This window comes from Cavia porcellus, unplaced genomic scaffold (genome assembly GCF_034190915.1).
Source record: "Cavia porcellus strain 051 isolate PalLab524CR breed Dunkin Hartley unplaced genomic scaffold, mCavPor4.1 scaffold_26, whole genome shotgun sequence".
Taxonomy (NCBI): domain Eukaryota; kingdom Metazoa; phylum Chordata; class Mammalia; order Rodentia; family Caviidae; genus Cavia; species Cavia porcellus.
This window is the reverse complement of record NW_026947509.1, coordinates 21,082,755-21,103,478: the sequence shown is the minus strand read 5'-3', so window position 1 is coordinate 21,103,478 and position 20,724 is coordinate 21,082,755. Positions and strand designations below refer to the sequence as shown.

At 46.4% G+C, this 20,724-nt stretch overlaps 3 protein-coding genes across 4 annotated transcripts in view; 1 reads left to right on the top strand and 2 right to left on the bottom strand.

Moving 5' to 3' along the window:
* Positions 1-8,032: 8,032 nt before the first annotated feature.
* Tssk4 (testis specific serine kinase 4) lies at positions 8,033-10,781 on the top strand. The gene is made up of 4 exons (XM_063236865.1): positions 8,033-8,611; positions 8,962-9,176; positions 9,580-9,943; positions 10,350-10,781. Exons 1-4 carry the CDS (start codon positions 8,387-8,389, stop codon positions 10,521-10,523), a joined length of 978 nt encoding a protein of 325 aa, XP_063092935.1. The 5' UTR covers positions 8,033-8,386; the 3' UTR covers positions 10,524-10,781.
* Positions 10,782-13,296: 2,515 nt separating this feature from the next.
* Positions 13,297-15,508, bottom strand: Mdp1 (magnesium dependent phosphatase 1). Its single transcript, XM_003474419.5, has 6 exons — positions 15,327-15,508; positions 15,160-15,220; positions 14,972-15,082; positions 13,812-13,919; positions 13,655-13,740; positions 13,297-13,507 (listed from the first exon to the last, which is right to left on the bottom strand). Exons 1-6 carry the CDS (start codon positions 15,361-15,363, stop codon positions 13,416-13,418), a joined length of 495 nt encoding a protein of 164 aa, XP_003474467.1. The 5' UTR covers positions 15,364-15,508; the 3' UTR covers positions 13,297-13,415.
* Positions 15,509-16,590: 1,082 nt separating this feature from the next.
* LOC100735848 (TERF1-interacting nuclear factor 2) overlaps positions 16,591-20,724 on the bottom strand; it is a 31,224-nt gene continuing 27,090 nt past the window's right edge. For both annotated transcript variants that reach the window (XM_063236856.1, XM_063236857.1), the window contains exon 9: positions 16,591-16,950. In XM_063236856.1, the coding sequence (XP_063092926.1) occupies positions 16,945-16,950 (6 nt within the window). In that variant the 3' untranslated portion in view covers positions 16,591-16,944. The remainder of the gene's footprint in view (positions 16,951-20,724) is intronic.

Below are 20,724 nucleotides of genomic sequence, written 5' to 3'. Positions count from 1 at the left end.
GATTTGGCTATTACAAACTGTGCTACTATAAACATAGATGTGCATATATCGCTGTCAGTTTGTATTTTCTTGTTATTGTTTTGTTTTCTTTTTATATTTTTGAGGCAGATTTTGACTAGTTCAGGCTGGCCTTGAAATCATTTGTAGCCCAGTGGTCCTCCTGCCTCAGCCTTCCAAGAGCTGGGATTATAGGCGTGCACCACCTCAACCTGCCTGTGTGTTTTATTTTTTTAAACACAGTTTTATGCATAAAACTCCCCTGTAAGTATGTGGAGGAAAGTGAAAATAGTTATACACATGAGATTTGTCAGCTCTTGTTTCTCTAAGTATATTCTCTTTCTGGAATTCTACTGTGCATCCGAATTGAAATGTTGGATATCAAGCCTGGAAGCCTCATATTGATTTTCTGCCTACACTGCTTGATCTACCATTCCCCCACACCTGTGTAAGGAATTCATTGTTTTGAGCAGTGCAAATGATACCTCTCCTTCCAGTTTTGTACATGGCACTTCATGCCACTGTCCTGTTATTTTACTTCTTGTTTGTCTTTATCCCTTGCTAATTGCTAACTCTTCAAAAGGAGTACATAATTTATGCATCTCATATCTTTAGGACCTAGCAATATTTTCACAAACAAGCCCTGAATGAACTGGTTTACCCTCATACCTGATGGGATACTAGAATTATCTTCTATCTACCTTTCTGACGGCCAGTCTGTGGAAGAAAAAGATGGACAGGTGTGGCTGTACTTCCTTACCAACGTGTGTAGTGCACAGTTGCTTATCATGTATAGGGGATGTACTGCTGACTTCCAAAAGAATTTGAAACTATCCTGCCAGCAGAGTCAGACTGGCAAGTGGGAACCAACTGGTGAGCTGTGGCGTAATCTGTTCCTGAATTTTTCTTTGAGACAGAATCCCATTATGTAACCCATGCCTGACTATAACTAGGGATCCCTTTGCTGTAACCTTTGAATGTTAGGATTACAGGCATATGCCATGGGACTGACAATACCCCAATATCTTAAATCCTAAGAATCCTCTGTTACCGCAACTTCCGACACTTCCATCATTCTCATCAAGCTATTCTTCCAGAGTCCTGCAACCCATCGTCCTGTGCTCTTAGATTGTTTTTAGCTTGAATTTTTTATGTAGCTTCCATATTCCATCATTTCAATCACACTTACTGTGTTTTGGTGCCTCTTGCATAGTTTCATGGCAAGCACTAAAAAGAACCGTATTTTTTCTGGGTGTGGTGATGCATTCCTATAATGTCAGCATTCAGCTGAGGCAGGAAGATCATTACAAGTTCGAGACAACCCTGGGCTACCCTGAACTACATGGGGAGACCCTGTCTCATAAAAATCAATTTAAAAAAAAGGAATTCTAACCTTCAGTTAGATAGATCATTAATGAATACTGAAGCACCTATCCCCAGGATGCTAAGAGAATCTCAACACTGTATGTCTCTGTTAAATTGTACTTTATTTATTTATTTATTTTTGTCTTTTTCCTTTTTATTGGTACCGGGGATCAAACTCATGACTGCCTGCTTGCAAGGCAGGTGCTTATGCCGCTGGGCTAAATCCCCAGCCCCTAAATTGTACTTTCTTTTCCAACTTCACTTGCCCCTGCCCCATGCTGCCCAGTGATTCATTTTCTTTTCTTTTTTTAGTGATTCATTTTCTATACCAGCTCTTTTCCATTCCCTACAATGCATTCTTGTTTTTTCTTCTTTTCTTCTTCTTCCTTTTTTGTGTTTTTAAAGACTGTTTCATCAAGCTAGCCTCAGACTCGTGGCAGTCCTCCTGCTTCAGCCAAGTGCTAGGATAACAGACATGTGTCACCATGCACAGATTTTTTTTTCAGTTTGTTGAGACATGTTCTTGCTATGTAGTCCAGGCTTTTTTTTTTTTTTTTTTTTTGTACCAGGGATCGAATTCATGACCTGGCACTTGCCAGGCAGGTGCTTGTGCCACTGAGCTAAACCCCCAATCCCCATAGTCCAGGCTAGTTTTGAGCTCACTATGTAGCCCAGGCTGGCCTAAGACTCATGGTGATCCTCCTATCTGAGTCTCCCAAGTGGTGGGACAACAGGAGTGTGCTACCACATTGTATACAATCCATTCTTTTCAAACCTCTGACTGTTGGGAGCCACCACATTGCCGAGCCGCCGCATATAGCGATCATGCGGCCTGTGGTAAAGAGTAAAGCCTGAGTTAGATTACCCCTCCCATCGAGCACGTTAGTTTCCTGCTTACCGCGTAAACAACCCGCTCAATAATATGTTAAGCCAATCAGCTTGCCTTGCTTACTTTAATATGATTGGACACTGTATCCGTATATATACTGGTGCCACCCCTGGGGGGAAGTAGAAGCCCGGAAGGAGCCGCGGAGAGCGGACCGGTAGAGGCTTCGGGACAGACTGTAGAGCGAAGCACGGAAGGAGCCGCGGGGAGCGGACCAGAGGAGGCTTCGGCTGGGAGCGATCCCAGGGCAGGCTGTACGGAGAGAAAATAAAAGAAAAGGTTGTCCACTGCCAGACTTTGTCGTGTGTCCTTCCTGCCGGCCGGGAGCGACATCGACATTTGGTGGCCCGCACGGGGAACAACTGATCACCCCCGAGACGTGGTAGTGGACAACGTTCCTTGATACAGCACTGCGAGACAGGTGAGTAGGGGATAAACCTGGGCCCTGGGTGGCGCGCACCTACAGGGTTTTTAGACTCCCCTCAGGCTCACGCGTAAGTGGCGGATTTTTGGGCCTCACGCGGTGAGTAACATATTAAATATGGGTAACGTACCGAGTAACGACACCCAGCCCTTGGTACAGGTCCTCCGGAAGCTCTTAAAGTCCAGAGACCTCAAGGTGGGACGCAAAACGCTGGAGAGCTTTTTTGAGGAGATTGATAGTTTCGCTCCCTGGTTCTTGCCCACAGGGCACTTAAACCTGCCCTCGTGGGAGAAGTTGGGCAGGGATCTTTCTCTAGCGGAAAGGGAGGGCGGGGCTTCGGTCTTCGCTCGGCCACTGTGGGAAATGATATATGCATGCTTGAAGAGCGAGGGTGGTTGCAGGGAAGGTTCTCAAGAGCTCATTAAAGTGCGTAGGGCATTCGAACAGGCCCAGTCAGGGAGCTCCCGGGAGGGGTCCGTCAAAGGAGACAAAGATATAAAGGAGGAAGACGGGGCTCAGGCCTCGGAGTCGTCTGACTCCGAGAACGAGGAAGGCTTAGACAACGATGAGACCAAGGAGCCTAGATGCCAAGAGGATAGGCCGCTCGATAAGGAGTCGCAGGGTTCTTTCCCAGCGTTGCGCTGCGAATTGCGCTCCGCTCAACTTGGTCTGCGGAGGAGTAGAGAGCTCCTGAGCGCCCCCTGGCGCGAGAGGGAGGCGAAGCCTTCCGCCCCACCTTGGGGGCTGTTCCCGGAAGCGATCCCTCGCCACGAGGCGGCCGCGTGGGAGCTCCCTCCCCTTTCGCCAGAACAGGAAGTGATGCACGGGCCCCCATTTTCCGCCCAATCACGGCCGCCGTCTTATGCTCCGCCGCCGGCGGGTCGGTATTTTTACAGGCGGCTTTGGCAGGGGGGACGTTTGTCTCATGAGGTACATCCACCACCTGGGATAGATAATGGCCCCTACGGGATATTTCCTGTATAAGTAGCTATGGGCCAGGGACGTAATGCATGGGAGCCTTTTGAGATAAAGCAGATTAGAGAACTTAAAAATGCAGTTACAACCTTTGGGCCGACTGCGCCTTACACCATTGCCATGCTGAAAAACCTGTCTTCTGGGCCCCTCACCCCCGCGGACTGGATTCAGCTGGCAAAGGCGTGTCTGCCCTCGGGTAGTTACCTGGATTGGCGAGCCTGGTACACAGAGTTCTCTGCCGAGCAGGCTGAGAAAAACGCCGGTCGAGGAAATGGGAGCTGGGGATTTAGCTTAGCGGCATAAGCGCCTGCCTTGTAAGCAGGCAATCGCCAGTTCGATCCCTGGTACCAAAAAAAAAAAAAAAAAAAAAAGATAAAAATAAAAAATAAAAAATAAAAAACAAAAAGGGGGAGTAAGCCAAGGCCTGCCTCCAAAGGCGCGGTTATCTATGGCATGACAATGGATGGGCCCGGATCCGGTAATCAGCTGGAACCGAGGCGCGGTTTGTGTTTTTCTGCAGGAATCGGGACGAGAACCACTGTGGGTACCGGAGAGACTGACACGGGCGACAAAGCCCTCGACTGAAGATCAGACCTGCCCTACCGGAGATCCATCACAGACCAACCAACAAGATGAATAGAAATAGCGGTAGCCCGAAATGGACAAGAAGATCCTCAGGCATATGCATGGCTCGCTCGCCTAGCCTACGACCGAGTCTAGGGACGGTGAGCTTCCCACACTCCTCCTCTAAAAAATTATGATATAGCAGGGTAGATGAGTCAATGACGGGTAAGAGCATGCCTCCCCAGCATGACTCAACCTAAGACAGGCCCTACCCCATACCGCACGAAAGCCGCTGAATTACTAGGTTCCGCCCAAACCAAATGTCGCCCCGGGGGGATCATGCGGAGCGACATGAGTGTATGCCTGTGTGCATCCAGGTTCCGTCTGGTTCCTTCCTGGCCCTGGAAAAAGGACGAGGGCCTCGGGGCCTCGGCAGACTCGGGGACGGCCGACCCGGACCGACGCCGAGAGCCCTTGGTGGGCCTCCTATCAGGGCATAGGCCTCTACACTCAATTCAGGACCGGCTGCGATGCGTAGACTTATTTAAAATAAAAAAGGGGGAGATGTTGGGAGCCACCACATTGCCGAGCCGCCGCATATAGCGATCATGCGGCCTGTGGTAAAGAGTAAAGCCTGAGTTAGATTACCCCTCCCATCGAGCACGTTAGTTTCCTGCTTACCGCGTAAATAACCCGCTCAATAATATGTTAAGCCAATCAGCTTGCCTTGCTTACTTTAATATGATTGGACACTGTATCCGTATATATACTGGTGCCACCCCTGGGGGGAAGTAGAAGCCCGGAAGGAGCCGCGGAGAGCGGACCGGTAGAGGCTTCGGAGCGAAGCCCGGAAGGAGCCGCGGAGAGCGGACCGGTAGAGGCTTCGGAGCGAAGCCCGGAAGGAGCCGCGGAGAGCGGACCGGTAGAGGCTTCGGAGCGAAGCACGGAAGGAGCCGCGGGGAGCGGACCAGAGGAGGCTTCGGCTGGGAGCGATCCCAGGGCAGGCTGTACGGAGAGAAAATAAAAGAAAAGGTTGTCCACTGCCAGACTTTGTCGTGTGTCCTTCCTGCCGGCCGGGAGCGACATCGACATCTGACTTCAACAGGCTCCTCTCATTATTGACTTCCCTGCCTGGCCTAGTAGGAGTGCAAACAAGAAAACCAATGAACCTTATGTTAGATGCTATGACAGAGAAGTTACCAGTGATATAGGGGAATGAAACTCTTAACCTACTATGTCCACAAGTTTGTGTTCTCTAAAATTGAAGAATGAATTTTAGGAACAACAGAAGTTAAGAGTAGAATATATTTACTGAGAGAAAGAAAGCTTCTGTTTGAGAGCGAGATAGAAGGGGTCCTGAGTGGGTTACCAAGGACTCTGTCTTTTCTAGGGACTTTTATAGAGTAAACTCATGGGGTGAGATAGGTTTCAGATAGGGAAAACTGGGAACTCACAAGGCAGATGGGTATAAGGTGGGACATAACTATAGTTAGCCAATAAGATTAATAGTTCAGGTAAAATTGATTAAATTGAGGACAAATGGGGAAGTGTATCACATAGAAAGCGGGCATTCTTAAGACAGCTGTGACTCTTTCCCTTAGGGAGTTGGAATGGTGACTCCTGACTTTCTCAGAGTGATAGGAAGCTATTTAGAATATCAGTTCTTAGGATATGGATGCATTTGTTCGATCTTTTGTCTTGAGGCCTGGCCCACAGCAGGAGATATCTGTCTCCCTCACAGTTGCAAGCTATCTGGGCTTATGAACTGGCTCCTTTGAGGAACCAGCCCTGTCTCACTGCCTATAATATTTCTAACTAACTCAGCTGCCTGCACCATCAGGGCTGTGGAATACCTAGAAAAGAGAAATACTTCACTTGGGCTTGGGCAGGAAATAAAAGCTTCTTTAAAACAGCTCCAAAGCTAACTTCTCAAAAAGCAGTAGTAGTTTGCCAGGAGAACAAAGATGAAAAAGCAGTTTTGTTTGAATGAAACATTGTGTGTACTTAAAAAAGTAGAGAGATAGGCAGGGTCATCTTAAAGCCAAATGTGAAAGAATGTGACTTGGTCCTTGAGGACATCGGGGGCCTAGTGAATTGTTTTCAGTGAGAACAAAATTAGTTTTGTGCTTGGGCTTCAGGGTAAATAGACTGATGGGATTAGACAGTTCTTAGGGAGGTCAGTTAAATGATGCACTAAAGGATTGGCAGTGGGTTTGGACAGCTCATTATGAGATTATTAAAAAGCAAAAAAGGCAGAATTTGGTGATGGATTGGATGTAGGTACCAATGCAGACAGGTCTAGGACAGTGATGGCAAATAGTTCATAGACCAAGTGCCCAAACTAAAACCCACTTCTTTATAGCAATGTGCCAGCACTGCAATTAAACCTGAATAATGAGATTTTAGTTACAAAAAAACCCTCTACATTAACAATTTTTGTCTTAAAAGCACACTAACACATTAGATTCACTATCACTGATCTAGGATGGTACTTGGGTTTCTTTCTTTCTTTTTTTTTTTTGGTACTTGTATCTTTTTTTTTTTTTTTTTTTTTTTGTCTTTTTCCTTTTTATCGGTACCAGGGATCAAACTCACGACTCCCTGTTTCCAAGGCAGGCGCTTATGCCGCTGAGCTAAATCCCCAGCCCCTTGGTACTTGTTTCTAAAAGAAGACAACTAGAATGGAATTTCCAGAAGGAAGAAATCCAAGAGTGAAAATAAGAAGTTCAATTTTGGACTTTGTGAGTTTGAGCTGGCTGGGAAAGACAGGCCTGTGTAATGTCTGGTGAGCAAGTGGACACTGTAACTGTTAATTCCAGAGGTATTTCTGTGGGAGAGATGAGATTAGGAACATTTGACGTAAAAGTGGCAACTGAAGCCTTGGGAGTGGATGAAATCCTTAAGAAGTGTGGGAAGCCGCCTATGATGGTGCCCATTTCCTGCTTCCGGGTTCTTCCCGGCCTGAACAAGCCCGCCAAATTGTCATGTCTGCCCAGTTACCCGTGACGCTAGCCTATCAGCTTGTTAGACGCGCTTCTCTGTGATTGGATACTGCTTCCCCTTATAAGAGGTTGTTCCTGCCCCCAACGGACAGAAGAGGAACCAACGTTGAGGGTGGCGGACCTTGTTAGGTCCGGTTCGCTGTACGCAATAAACTTTGAGAGCTGATCCTGCTCGAGTCTGGCCTCCTGTCTCCCGCGGCTCTGGTCAAAGAAGGATGTCAAAATTTGAGAAAATCAAGCCAGTGATAGAACTTTTGGGATATGATTTAAGTATAGATGGAGGAGGTAGGGATATGGGATGTGGCTTAGGGATAGCTTGCTTGCTGAGCCTATGCAAGGATTTAGTTCAGTCTCCAGAACAATTAAAAATAGCAGCAGCAACAGCAAAGAACAACGATTAGAACAGGACATGGAGATAAAAGGAAAGATATAGAGGAATAACCAGATGTTTCGAAAGAAAAGTAGAAAGTCCAAGCTGGGTATGGTGGCACATGCCAGTAATCCCAGTACTCGGGAGGCTGAGTTAGGATTGTTGGAAGTTTGAGACAAAACTGGGCTACAAAGTAGCTCAAAGTCAGCCTGAAAGGGCATAGTGAAGCCCATGGGGGGGGGATCAAAGACAGAAATGTCATTTAATTTGCATTCTCTGTAATAATTCATATGTTTCTCACACTGTGTTATAAAATCTAGGAGGATAGGTCTTTATTTACCTGTTTAACTTATTCCAGTTTTCAGCCAAATTTTTGGCATATGGAAGGTGCTCAGTCTACAAGAATGAAGGGAGAAGATCCACAGTAACATCTCACCACATTGCAGAACATTTCTCTGGGAAGGAGGATTGTTCCAAACTGCACTTCATGCTCACACTTGGTGATGATTTGTAGGTGAGATGGGGATTGTGATGTGTGTGGAATTTGAGACCTTGTGGAGTTCCATATCCAAGGGGAAGAAGTAACAACAGCCAGTGGAGACAGAAAGAAAGGCTTCTCTTATTTGCTCCTTCAAACTCTTAGTGGGGCTCAGCCCAGCATCCAGCCTTGTGTGACTGTACAGTCAAGCACCGGGACACTAACTTCACTGTGGTACCCTAGCTTTCTGTGGCCCAAGGCATTGTCCTCTCAGGACACAGGCTCCTAAGCAGCAGAGCACACCTCTGTTGACAAGCCTGACGCTATGGGGAAGGGAGACAGCCTAGAGGCAGTGCCAAATGCCACCTCAAATCGCTCTGTCCTGGAAGAGTACAATTATAAGGTGGGCAAGGTCATTGGCACTGGCTCCTATGGGACCGTCTATGAGGCTTACCACACAAAGCAGAAGGTCATGGTGGCTATCAAGATCATCTCTAAGAAGAAGGCCTCTGACGACTACCTTAACAAGTTCCTGCCCCGAGAGTTACAGGTCAGTAGTGAGGATGGAGGGGAATTGCAGTTCAGTACTGGGACACTTGAGGATTCTCAGAACGGTATGGCTGGGACTGTGAAGCCAAAAGCCTTACACCAGAACTGAACATGTCTCTAGGCAGACATATTTCCTTAGTATATTTTCAACCCATTTCTCACACAGACATGCAGCTCCAGCCCCCTAAAAGAATAAATAGGGTTTGGCCACTGGCCCCCCACACTTAGAAGAGGAGGGGCCGATTCTGTTGCAAAGTTTGAAGAAAATAACAGTGGGAGGACACTGGAGGGCTAGGAGTACAGCCAGGGTTCTCCTTTCCCAGGTTTGATGGTTGCCTCTTCTGGGGTCAGGTAATGAAAATCTTGCGGCACAAGTACGTCATCAGCTTCTATCAGGCCATTGAGACCACATCTCGAGTGTACATCATTTTGGAGCTGGCTCAGGGTGGTGACGTCCTTGAATGGATCCAGCGCTATGGGGCCTGCTCTGAGCCCCTTGCTGGCAAGTGGTTCTCCCAGATGACCCTGGGCATGGCCTACCTGCACAGCAAGGGCATCGTGCACCGGTGAGGGCGTGACCACCCAGACTGGGATCCTGGGGCCCTCACAGGGGGGTTATACACACTGCAATTTCTGTCCTCTTGTCTTCCTTCTCTTGATTTCCCTGTTCCACATGGAGGCTCATTTATCTACTCCAGTTGAAACCATCTCATTCAGGACACTTGTAAATACACTCTGAGTGCAGTGAACAACTAATGCTCCTTGACGTAACATCCATTTTCCTCTCTTTTCATTCTGCTCATAATTCCACGACTACTACTACACTACCTTTTGCTTTTATGATGGCATTTCCTGCCCACTTTATATGTCTTCATCCAACTCTATCTAGCCTTTGAATCCTAGCATATCTCCTCCCAGTGTAGTAAACCTTATTCCCAATCTGACCACCAAAATTTTTGCTACTGGTAGGAACTTGAAGTTGGAAAACCTGTTGCTGGACAAGCAGGAGAATGTGAAGATTTCAGACTTTGGCTTTGCCAAGATGGTGTCTTCTACGCAGACTGGCCAGAGCAGTGCCTCTTACCACCGAGCGAGTATCGTTTCCCAAATCAGTCAGACCTACTGTGGAAGCTTTGCTTATTCCTGTCCGGAGATCTTACGAGGCTTGCCCTACAATCCTTTCCTATCTGACACCTGGAGCATGGGTGTCATCCTCTACACTCTAATGGTGGCTCATCTGCCCTTTGATGACACCAATCTCAAGAAGCTGCTCAGAGGGACTCAGAAGGAGGTCACTTTCCCGCCTAACTATGTCATCTCCCAAGAGTGCAAGGTGCTGGCTCTCTGAGGAGGGAAGAATCTTAGGGATGATCTACCTAGGCTTCTGGTCCCCAGGGGAAGGCTCCTCCAAGCCATCTCATACTCTAGCCCTTTTCCTGCAGGAGTGGGGAGGGCTTCCTGCCAATTCCTGGGCTTCACGCCTTACATATGATTGATCAACATGTTTCAGCTTCTGTCCCTTTAGGCCAGAAGGGGTTTATGCAAGGGATTGCCCTCCTGGGCAATCTTCTTCTCTTGCAGGGAATGCCTTGCTCTTCCTCAAGCATAAAACCAGGCCTATACTCCCTCTCAGCAGAGTGGTGTGAGGGTGTCCTGCTTCATTTGTAGGCCTAGGGCTCAGTGTCTGTGTGACATAACAAGGGCAAACTCAGTCAAGACCTCTTTCTCCTCTGCCCTAGAACCTGATCCTCCAGATGCTATGCCAAGCTGCCAAGCGTGCCACCATCCTGGACATCATAAGGGACCCCTGGGTGCTCAAATTTCAGCCCGAGGCACCCAGCTATGAGATGAAACTGCTTGAGGCCATACAACAGGATCCCAACACCATGAATCCTCCACAACCCTTGGAATGAGCTGCAAAGTGGTTGAGGCAAGGGGCTGAGAGGAGCAAAGCAGAAGAGTTTGGGCTGACAAATCTTTGACAACCAAAATAAATCCAATTTTCACATGCTTTTATCAGATAGGTTCAAAGATATTGTTTCTTAAAGGGAGTCAGTGGAAAATTCTAGGGTCACTGGTGGATTTCTGCTGTGAGCTTAAAACCAGTAATCTTGGCATCCGTTCAGGCAAGTTGGTAGTTCAAGTGCATTCAACACCTGGTTTTGGATTTTACAAACTCTACTTACATAAATCTCATTTTAAAGCCTTTGTTCTCTAATGTGCAGTGAGTGGGTGGGCTGACACTCTGGTGATTTCATTCTGACTATGGTTCTATTTTCCAGAGTCCAAAGTGATGGCATCAGCTGGTCTTGACAGTGACTGCCAGGGTGTATTTAGTGCCTTGGTTCCTTCTTACTCCTTCATGTTAGTGTCAAGTTAATCTTTTTGGAAATAATGTGGGAGTCAGGTCCTACACCACTAGTGTCCTACACAGAAGTGACAGAGATCTAACCAAGCCTTCTAGTGGTAAATGCAATCAAGAATGGTTTCTGGATAAAGCCCAGCTACCTGCCCTGCCCTTGAAAGTGTTTTCTCCCTACCCCTGAAAGTGTGTTTTGCAAGAAGGAAAACAGATAGTAAACCAAGGGCTGTCTTTTTTTTTTTTTTTTTTTTTTTGTCTTTTTCTTTTTTATCGGTACCAGGGATCGAACTCACGACTGCCTGCTTGCAAGGCAGGCGCTTATGCCGTTGAGCTAAATCCCCAGCCCCCCCCCCTTTTTTTTTTTTTTCAAGGGCTGTCTTGAGAGGCAGGACTAAAGGAGCACCATGAGGAAGACTCAGAGATGGCTCCACAGAGAAGTAAGGATGGCTGTTGCCTCGAGCTTAGTACAGGCAAGGTGAAAGGTGCGCAGGCTGAAATACTGTAAAAACTATTTGTTGCTAAGTTCCAACCCCATTCCATTAGTCTCATTGTTATTCAAGGCTTGAAAGAAGGCTCAAAGAACAGGTCGAAGAAAATACTAAAAAATGAAGTAAGTCTTAGATGTGGAAAAAACAGTACAGACATGTGGGATGCATCTACCCAGTTTTACTGGGAAGAAGGCACTCAGGGGAGCCTTCTACAGCATGATCCTTTAACTTCAGAGTTTTGTCAGATAGAGGAGGGTGAGATGCCCTTTGCTCAGACAGCGTCAAGGCACCACTTCAGGAAACACTCAAAACAGCTCTGCTTCAGTAGCCCAGCACCAGCACTGGAGGCAAAGAGACCAGTGCAGGCAGCCTGAGGAACAGAAGCTCAGACTCCTGAGGATGCCATTCAGCCACCTGCTTTAGTTCTTCTTGGTCTTTACCTGCTTTGGGAGCTTTGGGGAGAGGACAGCCAGAGAACAAAGACATGTTAGTGCCTCAGCTCTTTCCAGGTATGCCCTGCTCTGACCCCTAGAGGTGGATGCTTGGATTATCTCTCCAGCAAGTGACCTAAAGGTGTGGTCTTCTGCTTGCTGGTTGCTGTTCATTTCCACTGCACCTTTATGCAAATTAGGTCCCTCTAGTTAATAGCTTCTGGGGCCCTAAAGCAGGCTGTGCAGCTTGCTGTGTGCAGGGCAGGCTGGAGTCTGATTTCTGCCACCCTCCCTTTAGTCCAAACCAGTATGCAGTCAACAATCTGCATGACTACAGCAGTAGCCTTCTGCTGGGACCTTCTCTAATGTGCAATGAAGAATCATTCTACACCAAATCTCTTCAGGTTCACACAAGTGCTGAAGACAATGCATAGCCCTGGGTACTGGGCCCTGCACACAGATGAATAGAAGGTACACTGGGCAATTGGACAGGGGGTTCTTCTTCCTTGTCTCCACATTGAAGGCACTCCTACAAGGCAGCAAGATCAGGCATGCTGGTAGGAGCAGTGAACCCCAGTCCTGCTGAGGGCCAACCTCACCTCCTCCTTTTCCCGCTGCATAGGTCTCCCCTCCTCTGCTTGGCCAGTACCTCCTGGCAGCCTGGGTCACCTGGGCTCACCCCTCCTGAAGTCGACTGAAGTCACTCATGGGTCACCTGGACCTGGGCTCTCCTGGACCTCCTCCTTGCTCCAGGAAGGTGGCTCTCAGAGCTCAGGGTCTGGGCCTGTCCCTCCTTTGCATGCCACTTTTTAAGGTGATATCATTGTCAGCTGCAGAGAAACTACTGCTGGTACTGCCCGCAGCCCATGCCGGGCCAGAACTACTGCTCTTAAATAGGCCACTTCATTTCTACTAGTTCAAAGACTGTCCCCACAGCCAAACTGTCTTGACTCCCTAAAAAGAATTGTGCCTTGGGAATGTACCATTAACCATGTAGTGAGAGAGTTCTTCATGTCCTCTGCATCTCAACCTGCATCACAGATGTAGAAGGTAGTACCTGTGAGTCTACCATGTCACATTCATTTTTTTTTTTTTTTTTTTGAGACGGGGTCTCTCTATGCAGTTCAGGCTGGCCTTGAGCTTGCTTTGTAGGCCAGGCTGGTCTCAAACTGGAAACGATCCTCCCACCTCAGCCTCCCTCGTGCTGGGATTACAGGTGTGAGCCACCACACCTGGCTTACCATGTCACATTCTGTGATGACCTATGATTAGGACCCCTCCTGTCTCCCAGGAGGTATCTCTCTCAATAAAATGTTCTTACTCTAAAAGTCTTACACCCTGGTGGGGGCATCTCAGGATAACCACCTTATTCCCAACAGCCAATAGAAACAATCCACACTGTGGATAAGCTCTTTTCTGTCACACACTGGTACACTTTAATAGAGTACAGATGCACCTACGAATGCCTTCTTGATTTCCTTTCAGTTTTAGGCATCTGCTGAGGCTCATCCACAGGGCTGGACTTCAGGGCCTCACTTGGGCCTTTGCAAACATCTCTAACCCTTGAGTTAGGGTCTGAAGACTCATTCCATTCTTGACGTGCACACAAGTAACACCTAGAAGGAAAAGATCTGTGTGTCAAGCTGTCATGGCTCCTATTATTACTCTCAACTTTTCATTGTGTCCCATCATGCAGATTACCCTCCCTTGACAGTTACTAATCCCTTCCTCATCCCCCAGTGGTTAGCTTCACTCTCCAGTACCCAGTGCGGTGACGTCTACAATATTCCGCTTCTCATCATCAAAGAAGATCATCTGCGAGAAAGGAACTCCAGTCTTCTGATGCAACCTGTGTGAGATGGCCAGTGATAAGGGAGCTGGTGTCTGGGCTCACCCAGCTCCTCCTCGACCCCTGCCTACCTCTCGAAATGTGTAACCTTGCTTCCTGGATAAATTTCCCGGTGAACAAAGTATCTAACCAGGCCGAAGAGCTCCAGTAGCTGGTTGGCCCCTTCTACTTCACCTGTCCTGCAAAAGGGAGTAATGGATGGACTTAGGAGAGGGAAGGGCCAGGCTGCAATAAAAGCTATGTACAAGCAGGGGGAAGCCAGTTTGCTCCTTTTCCAGGATGGAGAGATTTCCAATTGCCTTTCTGATCTCCATGGTCTTTTGGGAGACCAAGGTGGGTGTTGAGCCAGTGCTTAACAAGTAAAAAGTGCCAGGTGTGGTAATCCCAGCACTTGAGAGGCAGAGCCAGGAGGATCACTAAGAGTTTTAGGCCAACCTAGGCTACAAAGTGAGTCCAAGGCCAGCCTGAAATGCACAGCAAAACCATGTCTCAAAGACCAAAAAGGAAAAACAAAAGACAACACTAAGAGGTACAGGAGATGGTAGAATTAGGACACACGTACAAATATTTGCATACCTGCACTTTTACATTTTAAATTTTTATCATTACATGTTGTAGGTTTGCATAACTGATCCCATCTTGTACCTTGTATTTAAATCGTGCCCTGTGTTTGATCCAAAGAGTGAAAAATTACTCTGGATACAAGTCCCATGAAAAAGGCAGAATGAGCTGCACCCACAATAGAAAAATTAATCTGCTCAACAAACAAGCAGGATACAGGTGTCAACTAAAATTAATGTAAGATTCCGGTTAAACTGTTTCCAACAGGATGTCTTACTTTAAATGGCCTGTGACTCTTCAGTTCAGGGCCACTTGTTTTGACTCTGAAATGGGTCCACTGGTAGTTGCTGAGCTCAGCTAATAAAATTCCAAATTTATCAGTTTGGCTGATTGGATTCCTATATTGTTTATGAACCCACTTCAGTACTTAGTCGCAATTCCTGGTATGCAGAGAACAAATCTTTTTTTTTTTTTTTTTTTTTGCCTTTTTCGTTTTTATCGGTACCAGGGATCGAACTCACGACCCCACACTTGCAAGGAAGGCGCTCATGCCACCAAGCTAAATCCCCAGCCCCTATCTCCTAAATTTTTGCACACAGGTGTTACATGAAGTCTCTGTGTGCATTCATCTTCCGTGTTAGCAGCAATCGTTGATAGCTGCTCTGCTTACCGTGAAGCGGCCGCGACCGGCACCCCAAGGCCTTGCAATCGGTCCAGAACAGCAGGCACCTCCTGGTACAGCCTGACACTCTGACCTCGACTATCTCGTATAGCTCCATCGCTGCAGAGGGCGAGGGAAGTCTCAGTCCCGGCCGGCCGGGCGCCACCCGGCCCCGGTCCTCCCTATCCCTGCCTCACCTGCTCCGGTGGAACGGAGGGTCTACGTGTGTGTCCACCCAGAAAGGCCAGAGCGTGTAATCTGCGGAGGAAGGAGGGAAGGTTCGGTCTTGGGGGCGCAGGGGCTGTGCTGCCGCGGGGGAGAGATTCGGGAAAGCGCCCTATCAGACCCCTGGCTCGTCCCTTACCCAGATCAAAAACTGCGAGCTTTGGGAGCTTGGCCATCACATGCCTCCAGGGCGCGAGCCAGCTGGCGCTCACCCATTAGCCTAAGCACAGTACAGTTGCAGACCGGCCGCGGGGCCCGCAGGTCGACCACTGAGTAACGACTGCTAGAGCGTCGCCACGCCAGGCTCAGGCGCCTGCTGTGCAGCCGTGCCAGAGCGCCTCCTGGCGCTGGGCGGGAAGGTTCCAAGACCACTGCACAGGGGACCAGATTTCCTAAGGGTCCAGGGTTCCCTGGGAGAGGATTCATGTGTCTTCTCTTCTTTAGCCTACTTCGCTTTCAGTGTTGCTAGAGAAGCCAAGTACTGGACACTTTCTTTTGCCTCATCTTTTATTCCTGTACTGTGGTTTGAGCCCTAGGCCCTTGCACTGAGGTAGGGCCATACTTTTTTTTTTTTAAAGAACGTTTTGCTAAAGTGGTCAACTGTCCAGCCCAGGCTAAACTTGTAGTTGGGATCCTCTTGCCTCAGCTGGGTAGTGCTGGGATTACAGATGTGGGCTAGCACTTCCAGTTTAAGGCCATCCTCTTATATGTGTATCACTTTATCTTGCTAATTAAGAGATGATCCCTTCCTAGCTCACTATTTCCAGTTTTCTCCATGTAAGCATCTTGAGAATGTAAAATGCAGAGCTGTCAGCAATGTTCCATCCCTAAAGAGTAGTGTCTGCATCCACATGCAATATTCCCTGCCTGTAGGTTGAGCTACTCCCCTAGATACAAGATTCACTTGTATCTAGAAGTTCATTGGCAACCATTCTGGGCAAGAGACTCTATCTCAAACAACAAACAAAATCCACCCCCTTCCTCCAAAATGTAGTATCTGTAAACCCTTGCAGTCCTTCTTCAACAGAGTGCACTTGTCTAACAAAGGCACATAAGAGAATCTCTAGTTTCTCTTGTCCTTAACATCAGTGTGAAGTTGCTAGATGCATCATGACCAGATGAAAGAGGGAGTCTGATTCCTAGTGTTTCTCATTTCCTGTGATACCTACCATGGCTGATTTCAAGCTACCAACAGTCACTTAATATCATATCGAGTCAGGAAAAGTTGCTAATAATTTGCTCTTGGAAGCTGGGGAGAGGTGGCTCCAGCATTTTGGAGTCTCAGCTAATCTGTCTCTGAGCTCCAGGCCTTCTGCTGGCCTACTTCTTCCAACTGGTGTAACTGGTTAGCACTGGGCCCAATTTGCTTTCAGTTACTTTTGTGCAACAGAAGGAAGATTCCAGCAGGCTGGGAAATATTTTATTGACAACCGGGACACAGCCGTAAGACAGGGAAGCACACAGGACTGCAAATTAAAACCCAATAGCCAGCAAAGGCCTTTTGGGCCAGGAACACTGCATCCTGGGATCCTCGCAGTCTCTCACCAGTAGACACACAAGACTGGGCATCCACAACAGGGGGCAATGGCTTGGGTGTCCCAGCCAGTGAAAGAATGTGCTTTATTATGAGTGACAGGGTAAAAAGGTACAGTGTAGAGAAAACTCTTCATTGCCTAAGACCAACTTCTCTTCTCAGATCCAACCCCAAGTGAAGGACAGAGATACCTAAAATCTTGTAGTCAGCTGCTGTCTTCTCATCATTCCTGTAGGGAGAGAAAAGGCATTAAAAATATCATCTAGAACAGGAGTACCAACCTTTCATGGATCTCTTTGGGATGCCTGTGATCTTGGATGAGAAAAAATTAAATCTTTATTTTTGCTGGAACTAATTACTAATGTGTATTTTTTATTTTCAGCATGTCATATTCTGTGACTGGGTGGTGCAAAGGATGAAAAATTCCTTAGAGTCATAGTTTAGTTTAAACCCTGGCCTAAGGCTACCCTGACTCAGTGGTAAAGTTTTTACCTGACATGCAGAAGGCCATGGATTTAATCCCCAGCAACACACACACACACACACACACACACACACACACACACACACACACAGAGCGAGAGCGAGAGCGAGAGCGAGAGAGAGAGAGAGAGAGAGAGAGAGAGAGAGAGAGGATAAACATATCCAAGAGGCCTGGAGTGACTGCTTCACTGAGACTCATCATTAGGAAAAGTCTCAGGAAAACATTAGACATCTGAGAAATCCCTGGCCTTTTATTTGTAATTCAAAGATGTGAGAACAAATGTTCAGAATAACAGCAGTGTAGGAGCTTGGGTCAAAGGAATGTGCAGAACAGGATGGTCTGCTAAACAAGCTTTTGGGGACATGAGGAGCACAGTGGCTAGAGCAGAGTTCCTTTGTTTTTAACTCTGCTTGGCTGATGCCCTGCAGATCTGCTCTTATCTTTCACTATGCATTCCACGAGCCCTGTGCTTTTGCTCCAGAGGTCCCTTTGCCTTTCGAGTCATTTCAATCACTTGTCAGGCCAGTGATTCCCCATAATTGCTCTTTTTTGTTTTAGAACCCAGGTTCTAAACAGAGGGGAGAGGATATAGGGTAGCATGATACGGGGTTTGGTATATAAAGGTCATCATGGCTTCTGCATGGAGGATATGTTGGAACAGCATACAGATAGCTCTTCAGAGTGCAGACAAGAACAGAAAAGAATTTTACTTTTTTGGGTGATATGGTAATGAGAGCTGTCCTAATTACTCCTTGAAATCAGAAGAAATTAGATCTAGGTAAATTTTTATTCAAATTATCAACATTAAATAAATTTAAAGAATTCCGGATACTAGAGAATATCTTGACTAGTTTAGAACACTGGAATTCAACATTATATTACTTCATATCTGTTATAAACTTTTTTTTTCTGTCTTTTTCCTTTTTATCGGTACCGGGGATTGAACTCACGACTGCCTGCTTTCAAGGCAGGCGCTTATGCCACTGAGCTAAACCCCCAGCCCCTGTTATAAACTTTTTATACCTTAAATTGCAGCTCTCATCTTTCTGACTTCTTTCATATGCTAAGGAATCCTGATATCCAAACACAATCATATAGTGATTGTTTAAATCAGAATGTTTTGTTCTGGGCAGGGGATTTAGCTCAGTGGCAGAAGGGCCTGCCTAGCCAAGTATGAGGTTGTGAGTTCAATTCCTGGTACCAAAAAAAAAAAAAATGTGTTCTAAAGGACCTAATCTTTCATCGGCCCATGCTCTTAAAAGTCTGTCCACAGCACAGATGGACATGTAGATCAGCAGTAGATTGTTTATCTGAGACACTGATGCCATGGGTTTGATCCAGCCAGCACCAAAGGAAAAGAAAAGGTCTGTTCTCAACAGTCTATAGTGATCCAAACCATATACATACTAAGCTACATCTAGCTTGGGGTCATTTTTTAGCTTTCAGTGTTTTCTTTCCTGGTACCATTCCTCAAAACCCCAAACTTCAAAGACTCCATAATATAAGATAGCTTCCTATATGATGCCAAGATTTGTCCCCAGTACACTTTATAAAGACTTTAATACCAATCGCAGCAGGCTGTTTAGTGTTAAATTTTCCAATTTATATTCCAAATTCCTAAAGGACAGAGATGTTTATCTTCTTAATCCACTAAAGCAGTTTCTGACATAATCAGTCAATACATATTTGTAGAAAGGCTACAATGTTAAACCAGAGTGGGGATACGGCTCAGTAGTGCAATGCCTGCGTGGCAAGTGCAAGCTTCTGAGCTCGATTCCTGGTAACACACACACACACACACACACACACACACACACACACACACACACAGAGAGAGAGTTAAACAGCATACTATGAAGTCAAAAGTAGAAAGTGAGACCAAACACACAATGACCCACAGCCCACGTTATTAGCCCTGCACTCTATGTGCCTTGATCTGACTGGGCTAGTATTATGACTGAATGTCACCCTTGTGGTAGCTTGCAAAGTAACATAGGATTTAAAAGAATTTTTTTCTTTTTTCTTTTTTTTTAAATCGGTACCAGGGATCAAACTCATGACTGTACACTTTGCAAGGCAGGTGCTTATGCCACTGAGCTAAATCCCCAGCCCCTTAACATAGGATTTGACAGCATGTCCACACACACACCAGCATAAAAAAAGAACTTAGTAAAGTTCTTGAGCAGAGGAATGTTTCAATACAAAGACATTTCCAAAAGGCAAATATAACTCCTTTGGATTTACAGGCCTGAATGCAAAAGTAAAAATTACAGCAGTGACTTTCAAACTATGCTAGTCAGTGTAAAAGTTACAAATAGTCTGTTTGTAAAATGAGAAAATAATAGCAGTGACATTTTTGTGAAACTAAATATATTTAGGTATTAAAATATCTTTAGCCCTGTCTAACTGCCTGTAATATTTATAACTTAACTGTCTATATTCTCCCCTCTGAAGAGCTATCTCTAACCATGGTTAAGGAAGAAGGGGTGTTGGAGATCACTATGAAATGGCTCTGAGCAGAATTTAAAATTAACTAATTGGCTTTCTATGCTTATCTGTGAGTCTGTCCTAGTCTTTGGCCCCTTGCCTGGTAAAGGAAGCTGATTCATAGTAAGTGAACCTCTATGGATAACAGGCCCTGGCTGAGGCCTGTAGTGGCCTGTGAGGCCAGTGGTATCTCAGAGGGCAAGATAAGGCCACAGGTTAGGATGCCTGGCTCCAACACCAATTAAGTAGATAGACTGAAGCTGCAGGCATCTCACTCTTCAGCCTTACTCCTACCATAAATGTCACCATGGGGATAAAGACGGTTCTTACTTGGCATAATTTACTACTTGGAGAAGTCTTTGAAGTGACTTCCAAGGTCCTGCTCATATCCTGTGCTTTCCTCAATATCCCCACTCTTTGTTTGAATCTATTAAATTTGGGCAGTCCAGAGAAGTCTTTGTCTTAACCCTCAAAGTCTCAGATTTGGCAAAAGGGGTTTGATCTTCCTGCAGCCCTAAAACCATACCACTTATCTCATTTATTTAAGCCTTTGCCATACACTGATTTAGGAGATTGGGGTTGTAGGTCAGGACCTAAAAAAGGGGCATAGTTTCTATCCAACTGCTTTGAGCTGAGTAGGGGAGACTGCAGTTCTGGGACTTTCTCCAGAAAGCTAATATAATGGGCTTCAGTTAGAAGTCATGTTGTATTTCAGCAGTTATGAACTCTTTTTTACAAGGTTGATCGGGTGGATTTTTGTAAAAAGAGTCTAGCAAATCTGTCATTGGTTCCATTTGCATGATCACATGGAGTTTGGTGGCTTTTAGGCAAGAATGAACACATTTTCTGAGAAATTAGTGCATGTATAATCAAAGCATGTGCATGAAGATGAAAGGCAGGTTGGGAAAGAGCTAGAAACTGTTCTTAAGGGACTAGAATAGCAGTTGTAACCCACTGGCTCTTAAGCCCCTCTACTGATGGAGTCTGGTATCTTTTCATAAATCTCTCCAGTTTTAGATGTAAGAAGATGGA

Coding starts and splice junctions, on each gene's coding strand:
- Tssk4 (XM_063236865.1), top strand. CDS start 8,387: ATGGGGAAGGGAGACAGCCTAGAGGCAGTGCCAAATGCCACCTCAAAT. Junction 9,177..9,579: donor AGCAAGGGCATCGTGCACCG/GTGAGGGCGTGA, acceptor TGCTACTGGTAG/GAACTTGAAGTTGGAAAACC. Junction 9,944..10,349: donor TCATCTCCCAAGAGTGCAAG/GTGCTGGCTCTC, acceptor CCTCTGCCCTAG/AACCTGATCCTCCAGATGCT.
- Mdp1 (XM_003474419.5), bottom strand. CDS start 15,363: ATGGCCAAGCTCCCAAAGCTCGCAGTTTTTGATCTGG. Junction 15,221..15,326: donor GCTCGCAGTTTTTGATCTGG/GTAAGGGACGAG, acceptor CTTCCTCCGCAG/ATTACACGCTCTGGCCTTTC. Junction 15,083..15,159: donor CCTCCGTTCCACCGGAGCAG/GTGAGGCAGGGA, acceptor CGCCCTCTGCAG/CGATGGAGCTATACGAGATA.